The sequence below is a fragment of the Silurus meridionalis genome, chromosome 15 (assembly GCF_014805685.1).
Source record: "Silurus meridionalis isolate SWU-2019-XX chromosome 15, ASM1480568v1, whole genome shotgun sequence".
NCBI lineage: Eukaryota > Metazoa > Chordata > Actinopteri > Siluriformes > Siluridae > Silurus > Silurus meridionalis.
The window spans coordinates 8,267,977-8,291,957 of NC_060898.1; the positions used below are offsets into that span (position 1 = coordinate 8,267,977).

General features: G+C 35.3%; 2 protein-coding genes across 2 annotated transcripts; both read right to left on the reverse strand.

Annotated features, from left to right (window-relative positions):
• Positions 1-3,978: 3,978 nt before the first annotated feature.
• LOC124397548 (proteinase-activated receptor 2-like) lies at positions 3,979-6,693 on the reverse strand. The gene is made up of 2 exons (XM_046867086.1): positions 6,524-6,693; positions 3,979-6,046 (listed from the first exon to the last, which is right to left on the reverse strand). Exons 1-2 carry the CDS (start codon positions 6,585-6,587, stop codon positions 4,947-4,949), a joined length of 1,164 nt encoding a protein of 387 aa, XP_046723042.1. The 5' UTR covers positions 6,588-6,693; the 3' UTR covers positions 3,979-4,946.
• Positions 6,694-14,544: 7,851 nt separating this feature from the next.
• On the reverse strand, positions 14,545-22,061 carry LOC124398361 (ubiquitin-conjugating enzyme E2 B). Its single transcript, XM_046868496.1, has 6 exons — positions 21,763-22,061; positions 18,572-18,652; positions 18,403-18,428; positions 18,000-18,089; positions 16,818-16,906; positions 14,545-15,861 (listed from the first exon to the last, which is right to left on the reverse strand). Exons 1-6 carry the CDS (start codon positions 21,804-21,806, stop codon positions 15,733-15,735), a joined length of 459 nt encoding a protein of 152 aa, XP_046724452.1. The 5' UTR covers positions 21,807-22,061; the 3' UTR covers positions 14,545-15,732.
• Between the last annotated feature and the right edge of the window lie 1,920 nt (positions 22,062-23,981).

Here is a 23,981-nt window from a genome sequence, read left to right on the forward strand (position 1 = left end):
ATTGACTAATGCTTCACTTGTTACCTTTCTTTTGTAAACGTGATAGACCGTTGATTGTGGGAGGTGTGATGTTGATGGAACTCCCTTTTTTTTTCTTTCACAGCAGTGGGTAATCCTCTCAACTACTTAAAAAATATCACACTAGCCATGGGTATTGTGGCAGGTTAGAGTCAGAAGATTGTTCCCTCATTAATTACTCTCAAAATGTTCTGCTTGCTGTTGAACTTACTTTGAACTGTATTTAGGTGCTAAGTAGATACCACCAAGCGGCATAAGCACTGATGACATTTATCATCACCCCATCTTCCAGCTTCACGTTTATCACTCTATCAGAAACTCTCTTCACCTCCACTACACTGTTACTGTAGTCTTCCTTCAGGATCACCCCTACACCATTTCTCTTTCCATCCACACCATGATAGAACAGTTTAAATCCTCCTCCAATGTTCCTGGTCTTACTTCCTTTCCACTTGGTCTCCTGAACACACAATTTCTGAACACTCCCCTCCATCATATCAGCTAACTCTCCCCCTAGTACCATCATTTAAAGTACCAACCCGAACCTCCACTCTCCTACACGTCTCCTTTCCCTGCCGTCTCTGTAGATGTCTTCCTCCTCTCCTTCTCCTCCGTCGGCCAACAATAGCCCAATTTCCACCGGTACCCTGTTGGCTAATAGCTGTGGCGGTCGTTGGTAACCCGGGCCTCGACCGATCTGGTATGAAATTCTGATTCGTGATCAGCATATTTAATTTGACACGTTTTATGCTGAATGCCCTTCCTAACGCAACCCTTCCCATTTATCCGGGCTTGTGCAACCCTAATGGCTGGGTTCATTAAGTACCGTCACATAACAAACCTAATAATAATGAATGGACATTTGGTGCTACCCAGATGAGAATGGTTTTTGTATTGTTTCTTTGATTCTCATGCCCTCTCAGGGAGTTTTTTTCTTGCCGCTGTTACCACAGGCTTGCTAATTGGGGAAAAACTTACAGACACTAAACTTAGTCACTAACATATAAATAAAAAAATGAATAACCTTGCTTAAAGAAACTGCATTTTTAAACCGCTTTACAAATAAAACTGAATTGAATAGAAGTTGTTTACAGCACTACACTCAACACCCGGAATCTAAAAAAAGGTAAAAATTAGAGATAAAGATGAAACAGAAGGTTTTTTCAGCCTGTAAATCTGAGATACTAATAGTTCAGGACACAATTTTTCTGCATTTCATGTTTGAAAAATCTCTAATATATGTAGAGAAAGCAAGAGGTTTCAAACTCTCTTTGCTTGAACCCATAATTATTAAAAAAAAAAAAACTAGCTTAGTATTTGTTTAGAAATAGAACTGATGATTTCAGTTTAATTCAACACATGTATAGCATCTAAAAACAGCTATACAGATAAATAGAAATTAAGCAATTAGAGAATTAGGACATTATGTCTGTAGTTCATTTCTATTTTCTAAAAACTGTACAAAATTATAGAAATTTTATACAAAAAAAATACTTCAAAGGAAAGAGACAATGAAAAGGACACAGATACTATGGGGGAGAGAAGGAGAGGTAAAAAGAGTGAGACAGAGAGGGGGGAAGGAGAATGAGATTTTGTGTGGTGTTATTCACCAACCTTTCACAAAACTGGTCAGACCAGCCTCTGCACATTTTCTTACAAAGACAACCAGCCTATTTTTAGAAAGAAAGGCAGTCCTCCTATTGCACATAAGATCAGGGGATCAAAAGCGGGGGAACGAAAAAGCTAAATTAGTGAAAAGAAATTGAGGAACAATGATTCAGCCATCAGTAAACACCAGTAAACATTAATTAATACATGTTGGATAGGTAAGATGAAGCTTCACTATTAATTTGGAAAGTAAAAAAGTAATTTACATGGAAATGACAATCTTTTGTAAATGTTTAGCAACTTAAACAACAGCAGGAAATAAATGTTAGTTCATTAGTTTGTATCATTTACTGCTATGAAGAAGAAAACCAAGATACCATCATCATAAATTCAACATATAAACACTCACCATGTTATTATTTATACTATAAATAAGTTAACAACGCCCTTTAACTGAACAGTCTCTTCATCCATACACTAACATTTCACTGTAGAGGGTAACTTGATTAAACGCTTCAGCAGCAACCTATTCTGTATCCACCCCCTCCTATTATTACAGGGACAGGCTTCACAGACAGGCCCTTCAGTAGCATCTATTGTGACGCACTATGAGTTTCTCTCTAGTTCTATCACATGTGAGCATTCTATCCACAAGCAGTTTTAGACATGCAATCGGCAATTCTATCTATCTATCTATATATCTATATATATCTATATCTATATATATATATATATATATATATATATATATATATATATATATATATATATATATATATATATAATGTAAATGTTTACAGTCAAATTGAGGCAAAACATGGGAGCATATCGTATTACATTTGAATATGGAAATGTCACAAAAGGACTGTGCAGCCTGGACCATAACATACTTTTTCACAATTTTTCATTATCAATCCACAATTATCTTTAGCAAATTTTAGAACATATCTGGTTTTCAATATCTTGCATTCTATTGTTTGTTCACACCTTGTATTGTAATACAAAGTCAATGAACTGTGTATGTGTCTATTATATCATTTAAACCCCGCTTCCTATCTGAGGATTATAAGAAAGGTTTTTTTTGGGGACTTTTTGGGCATTTACACACATAAATAATCCTTATGTCTAATTATATTTGGATAGTTAATAATGTATAGAAAAGACTACAGTTAAAACAGCAGCAATGTGAAATAAACCGCCTTTTTACAGTCTTTGCTCTTCAGTTACCAGGAAATGCGAGTACACACAGAAGCAAGAGAATTTTAACGTGTCCAGCAAGATATCAATCATGATTGGCAATAAAACTTTGTAACAAATTTATTATTAAGGGTTATTTAAAAAACAGATCTTATTTGGTAACATTAATCTTAAGAAACATTATTTCCATGTGCAACATTGTTTTTATTTTTTTATGATCTACATATACATTTACATAGGCAAAAATCACAAAAAAAACAGAACTGGCACTTGAGCACTGGCATTGTTCCTGGGTTGTCAATGTTGTAAGCCACAAAGTTCAATGCACCATCATAAAATATAATATTGAGCAGTCTAGTTATTCTTTAACTATGCATTCAAGCAAACACACACTCTCTCTCTTAGCATTGAATGTGGTCATGGCTGATCAGTCAGTTAATCCAGAACAATTGTTAAGGATACATACTCTTACTATGTATTCTTCTATCTAAGCAGGCAGGAATTAAAGAAAATATATGTCGGAACTATAGGAAGATTATGTATGCTTGTGACTTAACATAACAAATGAACTACTCACGACCGTAGGTTGAAGGTCTTGTCTGTGTTTTGCCGGAAACACAGCACATTAAGTGGGAAGCAAATCAAAGAATCAGTGCTACATTAAATAAAAGGAATTCAGGTACTGGTTGTTAAGTTAGTTAAACTTGGAAAGATGGAGACATAAGCCGGTGCCTGTGTTGCACAAGAACATGTCTGGCCTGTTTTAGACAGATGTATTCAAGATAAGAAGCCTGAATAAAAGTAGTAGAAGAACCAACATTGACACAGCACACAAGTGATATAGTATAACAGCATATTTTTGTTGTCAGCCTAAACTGGTTTGAAGACTTTCAGAAGAATTAGAGAATGGTGTCAGGGTGTGTGTTTGTGTTTGTGTTTGTGTGTGTGTGTTTGTGTGTGCGTGCAAGTGTGAACGTTCTTTTTCATTTAACCAAGATATGTCATGTGTCACGTTTACTACGGGTTGCTTTCATGCACTGATGTAATCATGACTCACAAGTCATGTGACACTGAGTCTCGACAACTGTTACATGTTTCAATTTAGGGTTTCAGTATATTTCGGAATGTACCAGGAAACAAAACAACAAAAACATATAATATACAAAACATTTATTAAAGCAATGTTTACATAAATATGTTACAAAAATAAATGTGGAGGGTCAAATATAAAGATGGTGTTAATTCTGAAGAAGAGTCAGTTCTAGCATTCATCTGCATATATCTAGAAATATATATTATAGATTTTACATGTGGGTGTCTGTCTTGAAGCAAAGCCTAATCTTAAAACTACAGGGTGTCTCCATAAACAAGGGAAATTACATTTATTCCAGAAGAATAATGTTTTGAAATCATTTTGATAGCTGGAACAGGCAGCTGTTGTAAATGTCGTAAATGTCGATTGACTTTAATAAAGAAAGATAAAAAGCATATCTAACACACACACACTGCTGCCTATGTTGGGAGGAAGAAGACAAGAAAGAGCATATTTACAAAGAAATGGCAATCGTGCATGTTTTGGAGTTACAGTTTTCTAAAAATAAAATAACTGTTAATTTCCCCCTGTGAATGGAGACAATTTGGTCTTTAAATATAGTGCTTTGAAAACAGTTATTCTTTGTGAACCTTATTTTTTGATAACCCTACAAGTGATAAAACCTGAAATTGGAAGAAAAATGCAGAAAAGTAAAAAATGTATGATTCAGTCTATTAGAAGCAGAGAACATCCTGAACTCACGTTTGAATAAAAAAATTAAAAGGTTGCAGACTTGCCTGGCTGCACCATAGATGTTTTTGTGTCAAGTTTCATTCTGTGACTCTGTTCTTTTTTTTTTTTTTTTTTACACCAAGTAACATTAACAGTATATAAATTACTTGCATACGCATACACACTGACAGACACAGACACGCCCTTTCTTTTGTATACACTCAGTCAAACAAATCATGGCTTCTTTCATACCAGAGTGTGCTACCTGAGAAAATCTGAACAAATAAAAATATATGTATAAAATTCACAGCCATCCTAAGTAATTACTCATTCTCTCTTTATATGTACACTGCAGCTCTTAGATTGTACTACTATCTGTATTGCCTGTGCTAGATGTGTAAGTGTTACTCTTCTTAGAATACTTCATGGAACTAAAAGAGACTCTCATTCTTTCCACAGTCCGACTGCTTCGACACAGAAGAGTGTTTTTCACATGTGCCCGGAATTCCTCTGACACAAAATAGTAAACAAATGGATCCAAGCAGCTGTTGAGACTGGCCAAGCACAATGCAATGATGTAGAAGCCATATCCATTGTTAGCAAGTCCCTTTCCCAGGAGAACATAATGCACCACCAGCATTACATTGCTAGGAATAAAACAGACCAAGAACGTAACGAGAACTGTGATGATAAGAATCATGGCCCGGCGTCGGTTCTTGCTAGCACTGCTAACCTCCATAGTGGATTGTCCCAGTTTGCGCATCATTAGGACATAAGCTGCGATGATAACCACACATGGTAAGATGAAGGCCAACCCTGCCATTACCATGAAATAATAGTATGGCTTCTCAACATCCAGAAAGGGGTTATCTATGTTTGTGATAAGGTTGACATCATGGCAAGTGGTTATGTTGAGCACAGAGACTTTGACTGTTTGCTGGTACAGGTAGAGTGGCGTGGTACTAATCCAAATAAAAACCCAGATGCCGACTGATAATGCAATGGCTAGTCTTTTGTCTGTCCTCTGTTGGGTAAGCGGATGCGCCACCACCCAGTACCGCTGCACACTCAAGCATGCGATGAACAGGATTGAACTGTACATATTCCCATAGAAGAAGCCTACAAATACTTTACACATCCCCTCTCCAAAGGTCCAGTTGTTGCCTTTCAAGTGGTAGGCAATCTTCAGTGGGACCCAGATGACAAACAGCAAGTCAGCCAATGCGAGGTTGGCCATATAAATGGCAGATGGGTGGATCTTCTTTGATCTGAAGACAAAGACCCAAACTGCCATGGCATTGCTGGGCAAACCCACAGCAAACACAAAAATGTAGATGAGAGGCAGGAAAACTGTGGTCAGGCTACTCGTTAACATGCTTGATGTAGCCGAATCAACGACGGCGGAGTCTGAGGTAGAATCCGTAATTCCAATGAACCCTCGTTTTTGGCCATTGGTTACTGAAATGAAAATAGTAAAAACGTTTAGAGCCAGTTTAGAAAGAAAAAACATTAAAAAAAAAATAAAAAATAAAAAATAAAAAGGCCTACACTGTGCTACAGAATAGTAAAAGTACACCGCAACACAATCCCTGCAAGCAAACCTGATATATATTTTTATAACATGCAATGACTTTTTACATATATCTAAATAAGTATAAATAAATGGGGGAACAAAAAAGAAATTTATATATATATATATATATATATATATATATATATATATATATATATATATGTATGTGTGTGTGTGTGTGTGTGTGTGTGTGGGTGGGAAGGTGCATATCTAAAAAAAACGTCTTAAAATTATATATATATGTAGTTTACAATTATTGTATAATAATTATACAAAGTTTTAGATATATACGTGTTACTTTTTTCCTAACCATTTAGACAGAACCATTTTAAAAAGTATAAAGCCTGGAACCAAAAACTCACCTGACGACGAAATACACAGTAATAGACTGAGAAACACCAGTAAATGTGGGCAAATGGAAGACATTATTCGGTAGGTAAAAAAAACGTATCTCGATCACAATAGTAAGCGTTGCGTCCGGATACCGATCCTCCCGAAACCTCTGGGAAAACTCAGCTCTCCTTTTCTTTTAAACGTTTACGATGTGAGCGGAAGTTCGAGCAGGTTGGCCACGCCCTCTCCCGCAGCGCCGCGTATCGAGCAGCGCATTCTTCCACAGCACCTCACACCACTCAGGTTTCGAGTAATAACCCACAGCTCACTGACCGCTGAAGTCACCTTGAATTCCTTCTACGTGTAACACTGTCCATGGAAATAACTGTCCCACCATATCAACAATTATAACTTTTTATTGTCAAAATGCAAGGCCTTTATTATTATTATTATTATTATTATTATTATTATTATTATTATTGTTAATGATTTCATTATTATTGTTTGTAGTAGTAGTAGTAGTAGTAGAATTATGACAACACAAATACTTTAAAGGAGGCCAAGCACTGATGATGCATAGCCACACCATTTGTTATTATACCTTTTTAGTAGAAGAAGAAGAAGAAGACTAAACACCTTTAGTGCTTTGCCCCTCTCTTTTTCTTCTTCTTTTTCTTCTTCTTCTTCTTCTTCTTCTTCTTCTTCTTCTTCTTTTTGACTTTGTGACTTTGTTTGTCTTGTTTTATTTTTGTCCAGGGTGTCTATGGGAACCCACAAAATTGTCTGGTGAAAAGCTGAAACATTTGGCACACTGATTTATGGAGGGTCTAAACGTGGGACACAAATCAGACCTAATTTGAGCTTATGTTTATGATTATAACTTTTGAACTTTGTGCCGAAGTTGATTCCAGGATTCAATGGTAACGATTGTAATTTTAGGTTATTAGATCGATTTATTTATTAGTTTTTGTCTTTTTTACACTTCTCCTCCAACAACAATTGTTCGATTATCACCAAATCTGGTCTGGAATTTAGATATAGACTGTTTGTTTTTCTGTAACTGGCTTGCAAAAAAATAGTATATAAGGGTGAAACTTGATTAGCAGCTTCAGGACCATCCTCTGAATATATCAAAGGTATGTGATTGCACCACCTGGTGGTAAAGAACTGTAAAAAATAAGATTTTTAAAGAGCAGCTTAAACTAAATATTTAGCTTATATAAACACAATTTTGTGTATTTAAAACATTTGTTAATCTAGACCTTTTGTCCTACATTTAGTGAATTTCACCACTGTCATCTTTAAACACCTTTGTTTAAAGTAATGGGTCTTCTTTCCTGTGATTAGGCAACAGCTGTACAATAGCATAACTGTGTCAAATTATTATTATTGTTGTTGTTGTTGTTGTTTGATTATGTGGAACATCCACTATACAATGCCCTAAAAATGGGTTACTAAAAAAAACATTTTAACAAGAAACTTCTTTGTGTGCTCTTGATATGTTCCATGACCTGATTAGAAATATAGCTATAGGTATTTTATTTTTGTTTGGCAGGTGACAAGTGGTATCTGCCACATGACCTGCCATTAAATCCACCACTAAACCTCATTCGGTACCCTTTTCTTCTAAATCTAGTGTGTGACCACAGACGTGACTAGAATCAGGCTAGAGAACATCACACACAGGGGCAACAACAGCCAACCACACCCACTGCAGGAATTTGTTTCTAAGCTACACTTAATACACTTAACACAATGTTTTAAATGTACCGTGTATCCATGGAATATGGTGCATGTATAATGAAATGACCAAAATATGTTAATCTATGTTGTGCATTATTATGCTGGTACAAAACCACAAGACACAATTCATATATATATATATATATATATATATATATATATATATATATATATATATATATATATATATATATATATACACAGTGGTGTGAAAAATTTTTTGATTTCCTGATTTCTTATTTTTTTGCATGTTTGTCACACTTTAATGTTTCAGATAACACAAGTGAACACAACATGCAGTTTTTAAATAAAGGTTTTTATTTTTGAGGGAAAACAAAATTGAAAACTACATAGCCCTGTGTCAAAAAGTGTTTGCCCCTAAATCTAATAACTGGTTAGGTCACCCTTTGCAGCAACAACTGCAATCAAGTGTTTGCGATAATGTGCAATGAGTCTGTTACAGCGCTGTGGAGGATTTTTGGTCCACTCATCTATGCAAAATTGTTGTAATTCAGGCACATTGGAGGCTTTTCGAGCATGAACCGCCTTTTAAGCTCATGCCACAGCATCTCAATAATAATCAGGTCAGGACTTTAACTAAGCCACTCCAAAGTCTTCATTTTGTTTTTCCACAGCCATTCAGAGGTGGACTTGCTGGTGTATTTTGGATCGTTGTCCTGCTGCAGAACCCAAGTTTGCTTCAGCTTGAGGTCACAAACTGTTGGTACGATGTTCTTTTTTCTGAAATGCGGTGTTACTTTTACGGCAGACGTAATGGGACACACACCTTCCGTAAAGGTTCAACTTTTATCTCATCAGTCCACAGAGTATTTTCCCAAAAGTCTTGGGGATCATCAAGATGTTTTCTGGAAAACTGAGACGAGCATTTATGTTCTTTTTGCTCAGCAGCGATTTTCATCTTGGTTTTCATCTGGCAGACCATTTTTGCCAGGTCTCTTTCTTATAGTGGAGTCATGAAAAATGACCTTAACTGAGGCAAGTGAGGCCTGCAGTTTTTTGGATGTTGTTGTGGGGTCTTTTGTGACCTCTTGGATGAGTCGTCGCTGTGCTCTTGTGGTAATTTTGGTCAGCCGGCCACTCCTGGGAAGGTTTTCCACTGTTCCAAGTTTTTGCCATTTGTGTGTCCCAAAGCTTTAGAAATGGCTTTATAACTTTTTCAAGACTGATAGATCTCAATGACTTTCTTTCTAATTTGTTTCTGAATTTCTTTGGATTTCAGCATGATGTCTAGCTTTTGAGGATCTTTTGGTCTACTTCACTTTGTCAGGGAGGTCCTATTTAAAAGATTTCTTGATTGCGAACAGCTGTGGCAGTAATCAGGCCTGGCTGTGGCTGTGGCTCAGGTGTGATAAACAACAGTTTTAACGGGGGCAAACACTTTTTCACACATCGCCATGTAGTTTTGGCTTTTGTTTTCACGCAATAATAAAAACCTTCATTTAAAAACTGCATGTTGTGTTTACTTATGTTATCGTTTACTAATATTTAAATTAGTTCGATGATCTGAAACTTTAAAGTGTGACAAACATGCAAAAAAATAAGAAATCAGGAAGGGGGCAAAATTTTTTTTAACACCACTGTATATGTGTGTGTATCTTGTATAAGAGCAGTTAAACTTGGGTGCTTGGGTGTTCACCTTTTTTTGCCATGGCACCTCTGTATGCATTTGTATGACCAGGGTCATACAGATGTTTTTCAAGACGGGTTCCACTAGGAACAGGCCTTCCAGGGGTCGATCAAAGAAGTGTGCGTCAGGTGCAGAAGCTGGCATTAAAAAATAGACGGTTTGCATGGCCGTTATTCCATAAGGAAGCCTTTTCTGAAGCTGGCTCACAAGAAAGCCAGCAAACAGTTTTCTGAACAACCTGTCTAAGAGCATGAATTACTGGAACCATGTCCTGTGGTCTGATGAAACTAAGATAAAATTGTGAGGTGTACCAAGAAAATAGTGTCTTGCTTACAGTCAAGCATGGTGGTGGTAGCATTATGGTCTGGTGCTGGCCAGTGCTGCTGGTTCTGGGGAGCTGCGATTCATTGAGGGAAACCCAAGTATTGTCCCTTGAGAAGATATACTAAAATAGGTGCTGATATGTGAGAGGTGTACTCACTTTTATATATAACACAAGTGAAGTACAAGGAAGAACTAGCTTCCAGGGTGCAGCACAGAGTGCAGTGTAGTTAAATTTTCTACTTTCCTAAACAAATCTTTACTTCCCAGAGCTTTACTGTGTACTGAGTAACTCTTCTCTTTCATCTTTTTCTTACTTCTGAAATATTTTTCTTACTATTATTAATGCAATGATATACACTATAAGGTTTTTTCAGGTTTTATAGAAATGACTAACTTCTAGAGAGAGAGAATTTACAACTTTCTATTCATTCAGTTATGTTTAGCAACCATTCCGAACTGTCGGTGTGAACACATTGTGGTTGACACACCACTCCATTGCAGGACTCCATGTCCAGCTGCATTCATATTGATAATCCACCTTAATTAAACTTGATATCTCTTACATATACATACAGTATTGTTCAAAATAATAGCAGTACAATGTGACTAACCAGAATAATCCAGGTTTTTAGTATATTTTTTATTGCTACGTGGCAAACAAGTTACCAGTTGGTGCAGTAGATTCTCAGAAAACAAACAAGACCCAGCATTCATGATATGCACGCTCTTAAGGCTGTGCAATTGGGCAATTAGTTGAAAGGGGTGTGTTCAAAAAAATAGCAGTGTATGCCGTTGACTGTACAAACTCAAAACTTTTTTGTACAAACATTTTTGTTTCTAGGATTTAGCAATTCTGTGAATCACTAAACTAATATTTAGTTGTATGACCACAGTTTTTTAAAACTGCTTCACATCTGTGTGGCATGGAGTCAACCAACTTGTGGCACCTCTCAGCTGTTATTCCACTCCATGATTCTTTAACAACATTCCACAATTAATTTACATTTCTTGGATTTGCTTCATAAACAGCATTTTTGATATCACCCCACAAGTTCTCGATTGGATTAAGGTCTCGGGATTGGGCTGGCCACTCCATAACATTAATTTTGTTGGTTTGGAACCAAGACTTTGCTCGTTTACTAGTGTGTTTGGGGTCATTGTCTTGTTGAAACAACCATTTCAAGGGCATGTCCTCTTCAGCATAAGGCAACATGACCTCTTCAAGTATTTTGACATATGCAAACTGATCCATGATCCCTGGTATGCGATAAATAGGCCCAACACCATAGTAGGAGAAACATGCCCATATCATGATGCTTGCACCACCATGCTTCACTGTCTTCACTTTGTACTTTGGCTTGAATTCAGAGTTCGGGGGTCGTCTCACAAACTGTCTGTGGCCCTTGGACCCAAAAAGAACAATTTTACTCTCATCAGTCCACAAAATGTTCCTCCATTTCTCTTTAGGCCAGTTGATGTGTTCTTTGGCAAATTGTAACCTCTTCTGCACATGCCTTTTTTTAACAGAGGGACTTTGTGGGGGATTCTTGAAAATAGATTAGCTTCACACAGACGTCTTCTAACTGTCACAGTACTTACAGGTAACTCCAGACTGTCTTTGATCATCCTGGAGCTGATCATTGGCTGAGCCTTTGCCATTCTGGTTATTCTTTGATCCATTTTGATGGTTGTCTTCCATTTTCTTCTGGTTTTGCTCTCCATTTTAAGACATTGGAGATCATTTTAGCTGAACAGCCTATAATGTTTTGCACCTCTTTATAGGTTTTCCCCTCTCCAACTCAACTTTTGGTTGTAAGTATATGTGGTAGCTAGGGGAAATACTGTTTAATAGTGTGAATGAGATTGGAGCAGACTGGGGTGAAATTAAAGTGGCAGTGCCTTGCAACATGAACAGTGTAAACAGTCATTAAAAGATTAGGGATTTGGCAGTGGTGTATGGTGAATAGTGGTAATGTTCAACAGCTTATCTTTATACTGTCCCAGCACAGTGATGAGCTGTTGTACAATGTGATATCTGTTGATACAACTGAAATTTTGTAAAGAATTTTGTAAAGAATACAGTCAGTCATTCCTTGGGTTTTTTACTCATAAGATTCCAACAAGTTATTACATTGCCAGACAGAAGATAATAATGATCTTTTTTTAGTAAATGCTTTTTAAAAATGTAAAAAATTGTTCAGTGCTTTTCAATGCACAATATATGCTTATATCCTGTGCCCAGGAGTCAGTGTTTGACTGGTCACAAAATCTAATATTATTATTTTTTTTCTTTAAACCTTACGACTGCATTTTTTTTCAGAAAGAAAATGTTTGTGAAGCATTTTTTAGAGAAGGACTGTCTCCCAAAACCCTAAAAATATAAAATGATTCTAAAAGTTCTAGTGATTCCTGGATGATTTCTATGACAGTTTTCAAACCCCGAATTGTCCTTGTCACAGTGCAAAGATCCAATGGTGCATAGTTCCAACCATGCAGTCTCAGCAGAGCTCTAGATCTGTTTTTCCTTGGTCTCATCTCTTATCTTAATAATTTGGTATTAGGTTTATGCAATCTTTAAGGCAGGTCCCTATTTGTCCATTTGACAAAGGAGAATTTCTAACATCCAGTGTTTCTGGTTGGTCACCTTCTAACCTATGCATCCCTTCCGGGACCCAGCATTAGAACGCATATGATTTTAATAAGAATTTTCATGTCCTCATCTTAAGGTCTTAAGGTTTCATCTTAAGGACAGACAATACATAAGTTCTACCTTGAGATAGCTACATTTTGTCTTCTTAGATATCCACAAGATGCATACATGCAGCTATATTATTTCAGATGCAGATATATTTTATTTATACTTGATAAAAATTACTGGATGTATCTTTATGACTGGCCCATGTGTGTCCTCACTAAGAAGCCAGGCACATTAGATACATCCACCGTTATCACACATTGCAGTGCTCTTGGAAGAAATCCTCAACAGTGAGACATTATGCTTGCAAAACAAATGTAGGCAGGCCGTGATGTGTTCTTGCTGACCACTACAAATGCTGGAGTTTTTAACAACAGTTACAACAGCAGGCCCCTCTTAGGGCTAATTTAAAAGATGTCATGACCTAAGGCTAAACCCAAAAACAACAGGCAGTGTGAGGCAGCTACTCTTTGGATGAGCAGAACTGGGAGGTCCAATTGGAAGTAGTATCCTAATCAATTGGTCTTAACCGCCATTTGATGATTCCCTTATTGCAACAGTGTAGTGTTACAAATTTAGGGAAATCAGAGCCCTTGGGTAAATGTCCAAATCTTTAATGCTTGCTGGATGACATGGATGGCAGAGCTACTCAAGTAGACCCATACACATTCATCCTCTCTTTTAGCCTACAGGGAAGGCACAATTAAGCAGCAGATGCACTGCCATGTCAGTACATTCGCTCATTCTAGTGGCATCTACACCCAGAAGTGCCATCCCAGACAAGTTTGGCAAGACATAAATACACTTCTTTGGCAATGCAGAAATGCCTCATTATCAGCTACAGTACTCCTTGCAGGATTTTCTAATCCTTATTTCACTGTTTTTTTATTTTTTATTTTATTATTATTATTTCTGCATTACTTACCCTGGAGCTAATCCTCTGACAGCAAGCTTCTTTTTTGTACACTAAAAAAATAATTTTTCCCCAAAAATGGGAACAGAATTCAAAATTTTTGCATACATTTTCAACTTAATTTGTATTAATTCTATAGCTGAATTTGCACATGATTTCCTACTAAGCTCCAAAACTGTCACTTGTTTTAAAAGCTTATTTTAAGACATATATACAGGGTCTTTTGATACTTGAGCATTTTTCAACAAGTGAATACTTAAAATACATATGCAATGCTAAGAGTTGAGCAAAAATGACCTGGGATTGTAACTTCATTTTCCTCATGATCATGAGTTGTAGAAAATAAAGAAAGAATACTTTTTAATTTATTATTAGAAAGACAAAAATTTGAAATGGCCCCAAAATTTTATATGAATATGAAGAATACATCCTTAGGTTTCAAAACATTATCAACAAAACCATTTTATTTATTCAGAATATAATCCACACATAATTTCTTTTAAACTATTGTTTTTTTTAATTTGGATGCTACAATTCTATATAGAACAGTGTGTGTATATATATATATATATATATATATATATATATATATATATATATATATATATATATATATATATATATATTTTTTTTATTTATTTATTTTTTATATATTTATGCATATTAATCAGAGTACATTTATTTTTTCATTATTGTAACAAAAGAGACACAAGAAACGTGACATGAGTAGGGTTTTGTTGTGTCTTACTGCCTTGATTGATTTAATTTCCAGAACAACAACAAAAAACTGTATGTAAGATTAAACTATAAATAATTTATGGATTTATGGCATTATACAACACTTTTGTTAACCTCCAAAAAAAATAAAAGTACAAAAGAAAAAGTCTAAAAATAAATCAGTAAAATAAACTCCAGAACTGTAAGCACCCTTTAGAGAAATATGCAATAACTAATACACACAATAAACCTTGCAAATACTATTCATATACAGTTCACACATACAATAAGAGAAACCATTTTAGCTTTATTTCTTTTAAAACCTCTGTCATCGGGGAAAACAAAATATCTTTTAACATAGCTGTATACATATAAAAAATACATATGCAATTAAAATTAATACGCACAATCGGGAACATCATAAAATAGTTCAAATCTCCAACAGATAAAAATTTTGCAACGAGAGAATTCTGAGTGTACTGCCACTGCACAAAGATCCATTTTAGAAGTGTGAAGTGTAGTTGGTTTTTGGGTTTGTCCTGTTCCAAAAATCAATGATTATTTGCCATCTCCAGAATGATTAAAGAGTTAAGACGGTTAGCCAAAAAATCCCTTTCTGAGAGCAACCGAGACCTAAATGCCTGAGTTATTACAGGAACAGCAATCAAAAATGTGTTTTTCTTGTCAGGCTGATAAACTTACTGAAATGAAGAGGGCGACTCCATATGCACAACAGTCTTTTATTCTTCTGGGTTTTTTTTATTTATTCTATTCTTACGAAGGCTTCAGCAATTATTATTGTGTTTCTACTGATAATCTTTTTCCACAGGAAAAAATCTTTAAGAAAACGCCAAGCTCAACATATTGAATGTGTTATTAATTTTCTATATATTTTTTTGCACAATTCTCATTAAGGGTGGCAATAATTCTGGAGTTGTAAAACATTATAAATGCTTTTAATAATAACTTATCATAAAAATGAGAAGAGAAAAAAGAAAAGAAAAAAAAATGGACTGGCTTCTGCTTGCAGCAAAACATTGGCAAAGGAGTACCCATTGGATTTCCACTTGCAGCAGAGCAGTTTTCATTGTGTATATGTGTATGTGTGTGAGTGTGTGTGTGTGTGTTTGGCCGATATAGGTTAAATAAAAGATTGGAGAACCTGATATGTGGTACTTAATCGTGTAAATTGTGAGCATTAGGAGTCAGCCCAGCTTTGCTCCACAATGGCAGAAACTCTTTTCTCATACTCGCGCTTGTTTTCTTGATAGAGTTGTGCTGCCTGGCTGTTGGCTGGGCTGTTGGGGTTAGGCTCATCCAGCAAAGACTGCATTAATGAGAGGAAAGCAGAAATTGTAGAGGGTTCTGTGAGTGACACAAGGTGACTCAATGTGCTCAAAGTTCTCAAAAAAAATTTAATACAGATATCATTACTCCATTATTCTAATTCTTAATCTACATGATTCATTTCTATCTCTTTTTGTTTTAAAACCTCATCGGGGCTGCCTCTTGAGTTTTTATTATGTATAAGTGTTTAAGAATGATCAAATATGACATTCAAGATAATGATCTACAGTTAGTACGCTTTAATATTTGTGTCAGTTTATTGCATACTGGGTAATAATCTTAAGTATATTTTTAGTTAGATGTTTTTGGCCATCAAACTGTGGACTGCTACTGAGGTTTGGTTTTTAATTAGAAAGAAGGCATTGACTCAATTAAATATTTTACTCTTCTCTATAATTTGCATTCAAACATTTCATTTTTTAATGATTCCTGCACATTTTGTTATAATTTTTTTTTTCTTTAATAAGACCCTCACATGATAACTGCCTGATCACTGGCCAAATATTACACATAATAAGCACTTTTAATAAACATTATCATAACTGGGTCAGAGAATTTCAAATACAATTTCCCCCTGATAGAATTTACCCCTTCGATTAAAGCCATATAATTATGCCTAAACGCATTATTGTGCAAAACAACAGGGCAGTGCTTTGTGGAACACTACTGTTGTGGCACATTAACACGAAATCTTTATTGCAGACTGCACTTAATTACACTATCATCAGTCCATAATAATATAAATATTAATGCAACAGTCACCCTACTTTAGGGAAGGGGGAAAATAAATAAATAAATAGTTTCTCTTCTAATTTTGAGCTAAGCTTGTATATAAGCAGTTCAGTCTTAACTGTGTTTAAAAAATAAATAAATACATTTAAAAAAAGAAGCGCACACCCAGAATACTTAAAGTTATTCTCAGGAATGATTACTCACTTGGATAGATGTCAGAATAGAGGACACATCATATGTAGGACTCCAGCGATTCTGAAGAATGTCTAAACATATGCTGCCATCTGCATAAACTGTGAGAACAAAAAAAAATGTTTTCTCTGCTAATACTGGTTCATAACATTGTAATAATACCAACATAGACCCACTAATAAAGAGGCATCAGTACAGTTTACATAATTAAAAACAGCTGCAATATGCTCGATGTTACTACAAGGTACTAAAACTGCATTTGGCAAATCTATACTTCAAACAATATGATACATTCATGCAAATAACTAACTAGAGCCAAATAAAAGCTTAGTAGATATATTATCTTTAGAGTATGGTTGTGCAATATGATGTGCACTCACCGAACACTTTATTACGAACAGCATACTGATACTAACGCTGCATTAGCAAAACTACACTGCTACTAATACTGGACAGGGCCTCGCTTTGACAAAACAATCTTAATGGCATTCCACATTAGATTCTGGTCCATGTTGACATGTATGCATCAGACCGCTCCTGCAGATTTTCCAAGTGCATAACTTAAAGGTTCTATTGAATTCCAATCTGGTGCTTGAGAACTGGCCACTGAAGAATGCTGAACTCAAAACCATGTTTAGAAAACTAGTTTAAGACAACTTTTGCTTTGTGACATGACACATTATAATGCTGGATGTAGCCATTAGAGGATGGGCATATGGGATTTTAAAATTCATAATTAAATAAATAAAACAGGTGTCCAAAGTTGAGACATGTGCATGTTCCTTTTATTTATATGCAACGAACTATGTTAAAGGCATAAACACCAAAAAGTGGACAATGAATGACAAAGGAAGTTCTTTGAACAGATAAGTCCAAGTTTAACATATTTGGCTCTAACAGAAGAACTTATTCATGATGAAAAGCAGTGTACAAGTGTTACTAATAAAGTGTTCAGTGAGTGTATAACATGCATCTTGAATGTTTTTTAAGAAACACATTTTGTCATGGCACTCACCCCTATTCTGGAACAGTATTATTATTATTATTATTATTATTATTATTATTATGATTATGATTATGATTATTATTGACTGGCCTTAATTACTAACAATACAACAAACTCTCACTTGATTATTAATATAGATTCTGAGCAATATGGTTATAGACAATAAAACTCAGGAGACAGTTGCTTACCATTTGGGTGGAACATTTTCGAGATAAATCGAACTGTAGGAGGCTTATTGGGATATTCTTCTGAAAATTCTATCACAAGTTTAAAAGTTCCTGCAAGATTATAAAGAGTCACATTACAGAGAAAACATATTTTGCACAGGGATAAAACATTAAGGTTAGTTAAAACATAACTGCTATTCGATCTATAAAGAGAATAACCACCACTGCAAATTATTACAGAATAGTACAGTTTTTTTGTATACTAGCAAAAATAACACAAGGCAATGAAACTTCAGAATACACACATTATCAGGTAGATGATAGCAGCATTATTTTAAAAGCTCACAGAGGGCAAAAACTTAATCATTCAAACTGGACAAGTGGTGATTAACATGTATTTAATGTGATGGAAAACAAAACTTACCATCCTCAAACGGTGTTCCTACAGGTCTGGGAAAAAATTTAAAGTTATTTCAATAGTTGGTGATCATGTGCATATTATTTAACATTAAAGCATTACCCACAATTCACTTTCAATGTTTTCTTTTTTAAAACCAGATTAGTTTCACTTTTATTTAGACTTTACTACTCACCCAAAAATAACGGCATTCCACAGCATGATATTGTTTTCTGATGGCGCACCACTCACACCAGTTGGTGGGTCTTCTTGAAGTCTAAAGGACATTTAAACTTATCAATATTCATTACAAAAACATGCTTTGTTATAATACAACAGATATACTGAGGCCTAATTTACAGTGTTGTGAAAAAGAAAGCAATCACTCAATTTTATATTTTTTGCAGCAGTGCCTAAACAATAATTGTTTTTTATTTTAATCAAATTTAACAAATAACAGATTTCAATATGTTGTAATTTTTCCCCCAAAAAATATGTTAGCCTTTATTTTATAAACCAGGTGGGAAAAAATACAGCCTACCAAGTAAACATACCTTTACCAAAAAAAAAAAACCTGACACCCCCCCGAAAAAAACAACAAAAAAAAACATGAAGAAATCGTTTTTTTTTAGGGTTTATTCTTTGTTTCACATTATTTTAGATAAAGCCACTTTTTTCACAAAGTTACTTTGGTTAACTGACCTTTTGTTTGAGCACAGATCCCATCACAGCCTCTCAGTGCTGTTGATGTTTAGACATTGATTTGGTCATTGCAATACCTTAAATTATTTCCTTTTTAAATGTTCAGATCTAAATCTGCTGCTATACTTTAGATTGTCATATTGCATAAATATATTTATACTAAAAGATCAAGAGGTTTATTATTGTCCCAGCAACATTCTCAGGTCCTGTAGCAACAAAACAAGAACAAATCATCACCCCTGCTTCAATATTCATCACAGTTGGTATGAGGTGGTGTGGTGATGCACTCACACCAAACATGCCACTGTGCAAGATGACCAAATATCTCAACATCAGTCTTCCCACTAAAAAGGACATTTAAAAACTTTCAAGGTTTGTTTTGATTTTATTTTGCTTTGGAGAAAGGGGACTTTTCTTTAGGTCAGGGTTCCATGAAATACATACTTGTTCAGTCTTTTCTGCATTGTCATGAACATAAAAATTTTAATAGGGTTAGGGTTAGGGTTAGGGTTAGGGTTAATGTTATTGGGGTCAGATTTTTGGCTTGAAGTTTGTGAAACCGGGAAAAACCCAGGAAAATTTCATAAATTAGCCGCTTCGTTGTTTAAGCCGCGGGGGTTCAAAACGTGGGAAAAAAGTAGCAGCTTATAGTCCGAAAAATACGGTACATTCCTTTAACCCCATGATTGTATATAACTCTGGTTCCAACATCATTAACCACCAGGGATGGTAAAGATCACCATAATACATTCATGTGTACATGCACACGCTGAAACCTCCTACAAATGCCGCAAAGTTACCTCATAATGTAGTATACTGCGGTCATTCAACTTTCCCTTAAACATCCACAGTATGTTCTTGCTGGGTCTGCACTAATATTGCATGACCGGTAACCCTAATGTTTATTTAGTGTTTATTGTACCTACATGGAGTGCTGAATATCACCTAGATACCATAAAGACAGTTCATATATTGGCCTCTTTGATAAAGATGGATAAAACGACAGGCTATGAAAAAATATTCTCACACTTAATGAACTCACTAATTAAATGAATTCAAGTGAATGCAGTCTAAAGCTGATCTAAAAATACTGTCAACAAAATTACTGACATCCCTAGAAATCATTTTAAAAAATGTATCAAGGCAATAATAATGTAAAATATAGGATAATAATCCAGTAAGGAACCTAATCTCCACGTCCAAAACACTGTTAAACTATATGACATTGTGGACTCCATGAGATACCAGATTATTTTAAATACATTTAAAATACTGTATCTGCTTAGAAGTTGCATATAGGTCATGGCTACATTTTTCAGCCCAAAACATGTGCAAATTTGCACTAACACAAAAAACTGCCAAAACTGATTGCTTGCAAAAAAAACACTCTGGAAGTTCTTCCAATGTAAAATGATTCCTCTAACAGAAAAACTTATGTAAGACAAAGAACAGTAGGGATGTTACCAGAATGCATTATACTAACAGTTAAACACGGAGTAGAAGCTTAATGTTTTTTTTTTTTTAAATATGCTATTATTGTCATATCACTCACTCATATTCTGGAACAGTATTTTTAGACAGAATTTATTGACTTGTCTCAATTACTAAAAATATTACCAACACATTCTTGGTTATTAATATCGATTTTACAAACAATAGGGTTATAGACACTAGAAATTCCCCCTCGCGAAAACCAATCATTTGGTTAACACATAAATAATTCGACTCCCCAGCAAGACACTGTCTACAGACTTCCATATACAGTACATAATATATGAGGACTTCTTGCTGTCTTTGTAGTTAGGCTTAAAAGCAAAAAACTAAGACAGTGCAGCATCCAAAAAGATTTTCATCTAAATGCACACAATGGGGCTCTTACAATTAGGAGAAATGCTAGGCCAAAGGGCTCATCCTGTACTTCACTCTGATGGGCCAAACCTACAGGTGCAGTTAACTGGTGTCAACTTTTTCTGTCCATTTGAGACAACAAATGTATTTGGGAAGTAACCTGCAACCTGCCACTAATTGGATAAGCAGTCTTAGGCATATGAAGGAACCCATCTAAAAGTTTTAGCAACTACCCCTAGATCCAAGGTGTATATGTGATCAGACGTGTGTGGGTAGTGAGAAGAACGGACCTATGGCCGTATGACAACCGCATGTATGAAATACACAAATCAATAAAGGGGTGAAATACATTGCATCGTATTTATTTATATATATATATATATATATATATATATATATATATATATATATATAATTTTATATTTATTTATTTATTTTCGATTATTCTTTCTCTCTATCTATCTATATCTATCTATATCTATATCTATATATATATATATATATATATATATATATGTGTGTGTATGTATGTATGTATGTATGCATAGAGAGAGAAAGAGAGAGATAGCGAACTAGCTCGCTAAACCTTCCGCTTGCATGGCACACGTTTGGCTTCATAAAAATATAAATACTTCTACATAAACACGAGAATCAGAATATATAATGTTTGGTGTTATATAGTTGTCTAGTACTGGCTGGTTAGCCTCATTGCCAAGAACCAATGGAGAAGGCGGCGTGGTTTACCAGCGATCTGGCAGTGTTTAAATAGCTAACAAGCGTTAGTGGGAAAACAAAAACTCCAAAACGGAACAGCGGTCTAATATATACTCGAGATACCTTTTGAAGTCCCTCATTAATCGCCTCCTCGCCGGGGTAGACATGGCTCGATTTTATTTTGTCATAAAATGTATAATAATAAAAGGACAGTCAGGTCTAGGTACCGTGCTCCTTTCTTCCAAACAACAAGTGACGTCATAGATCCCTCCGCCAGGAAGAGGGCAGGGGTAGTCTACGGAATTCAATAAACCAGATTCATTTCAACAAAGCCTGGCCAGTTAAGGTCCTTTTTGGCTCCAATATAGAATACTGTGTCTTAAACCGCAGTCGGATACTGTCGCAACATGTGATTTATTTATTTTTTGACAAATTAGTTAATTTCGAAGCCTAGCGTTTTCGTACTGCCCCCCGGGCAGAAACAATACCCAGAAGCAACGTTCCACATTTGAGCTTTCGAAGTAGTAGTTTCAAACTGATTTCAAACCTGTATACTCTACTATATTATTTATATAATATAACAATAATAAACAATTATAAGTGTATAAAAAAATCTAGTAGGGGTCACATTCAGCCAACTGGTGCCTAGATTTTACAAATATGTTTTACATGAAGGCTAGATACATGTAACATGTACAATCATGCAAATACAAGGAAAGAGTTTAAGTTAAGGCACAGGTGAAAAATGTGAACTTATTGACATTAAACATGATATAGTTGTTTAAGCTGCCAGAAAGCCTAGGGGAACTTGAATCAGTACTCTTTACAACTGTGGTGAGCAGAAATGTGTGCACCTTGCACTAGTGCGCACAATTATTTGTCAAATAAAAATTCATTTTTAAATCATTTTTATGCATATTTTCCAACTCCAAGATGTTATAAACCTGGATGCCAATTGGATATTGGATTGGGTCAGGCGATGTGTATTTGTGTAATGAGGGAGGGAGTGTCCTAAAGAGATAAAAACACTATATCAAGGTGAGCATAATTATTAGGCATTTGTTCCTCAACCAAAATAGGGCAAAAAAGAGATTTAACTGACCTAAAAAGTCATAAATTGTATAAAGTTTTTCAGATGGATGCAGAACTCTTGAAATTTTTAAGATACTGGGGTGTGATGACAGAACCATCAAACGTTTTGTTGCAAATAGTCAACAGGGTTGCAAGAAACATTGAGAGAGAAAAAGAAAATAAAAATGTACTGCAAGATTAGAGAAGAATCAAACATAAAGCTACCAGAAACCCATTATCCTCCAGTGCTGTCATATTCCAGATCTACAACCTACCTGGTGTTCCCAGAAGTACAAGGTGTTCAGTGCTCACATGGCCATGGTATGGAAGGCTAAAACCTGACCACCACAGAACAAGACACACAAGTGGAAACGTCAAGACTGGGCCAAGAAAACATATATCTGAAAACAGATATTTTTCAAAGGTTCTATTGACAGAGGAGATAAAAGTGACTCTTGATGAATCAGATGGATGGGCATGTAGCTGGATCAGTAATTGGTACAGAGCTCCACTTCAACTCAGACACCAGCAAGGTGGGGGTTGCGTACTGGAAGGGGCTGGTATTATTAAAGATGAGCTAGTTGGACCTTTTTTGGTTGAAAGTGGACTCCAAATCAACGTCCAAACCTTCTGCCAGTTTTTAGAAGACACAATATTATTATATTATATTTATGCAGGACAATGCTTCATTGCATGCATAGATGTACACCACTGCATGGCCAGTAAAGACCATAAAGATGAAAGAATAATAACATGGCCTACTTCACCTGACCTAAACCCCATTGAGAACTTGTGGGCCATTATTAAACGGGAGATTTACGGTGAAGGAAAACTGTACAATTATCTGAACAGGCCACTGCACAAAAATGAACCGTCAAGAGATCAAGAAACACACAGATTCCAGGAAGGCTTATTATAAAAACAATTATTATTATTATTATTATTATTATAGGAATTTATAAGTATAGAAAATTAAGTAAAGGTATCATACACTAGCACATATTTTTTGGGGCCAAAAACAGTAGCTAGATTTTGCCAGCAAGATTTAAATGACGACTAGATTCTGAAGGCAAAATTAAGCAAATACAGGTAATTTTAAGCAAATACAACAATTTGTATAACTAATTTGCAATAAATAATGCTCACATTAAACACCAGAATTAAAACAAATGTTAACCTGTTGACCTGTTATCCAGATCATTAACATTGACCAGATTATCAATATTGATGCCAGATTTGAACTCTAGGGATCTTGAAGCAATACTCTTTAC

Excerpts from the sequence above, each read along its gene's own strand:
- LOC124398361 (XM_046868496.1), bottom strand. The coding sequence starts at position 21,806 with ATGTCTACCCCGGCGAGGAGGCGATTAATGAGGGACTTCAAAAG. Across the intron at positions 16,907-17,999 it reads GAAAATGTTCCACCCAAATG|TTTATGCAGATGGCAGCATA; the intron begins GTAAGCAACTGT and ends TTGTTCTCACAG. Across the intron at positions 15,862-16,817 it reads CTATTCTGACATCTATCCAA|TCTTTGCTGGATGAGCCTAA; the intron begins GTGAGTAATCAT and ends TCATTAATGCAG.
- LOC124397548 (XM_046867086.1), bottom strand. The coding sequence starts at position 6,587 with ATGTCTTCCATTTGCCCACATTTACTGGTGTTTCTCAGTCTATTACTG. Across the intron at positions 6,047-6,523 it reads ACTGTGTATTTCGTCGTCAG|TAACCAATGGCCAAAAACGA; the intron begins GTGAGTTTTTGG and ends TTTTCATTTCAG.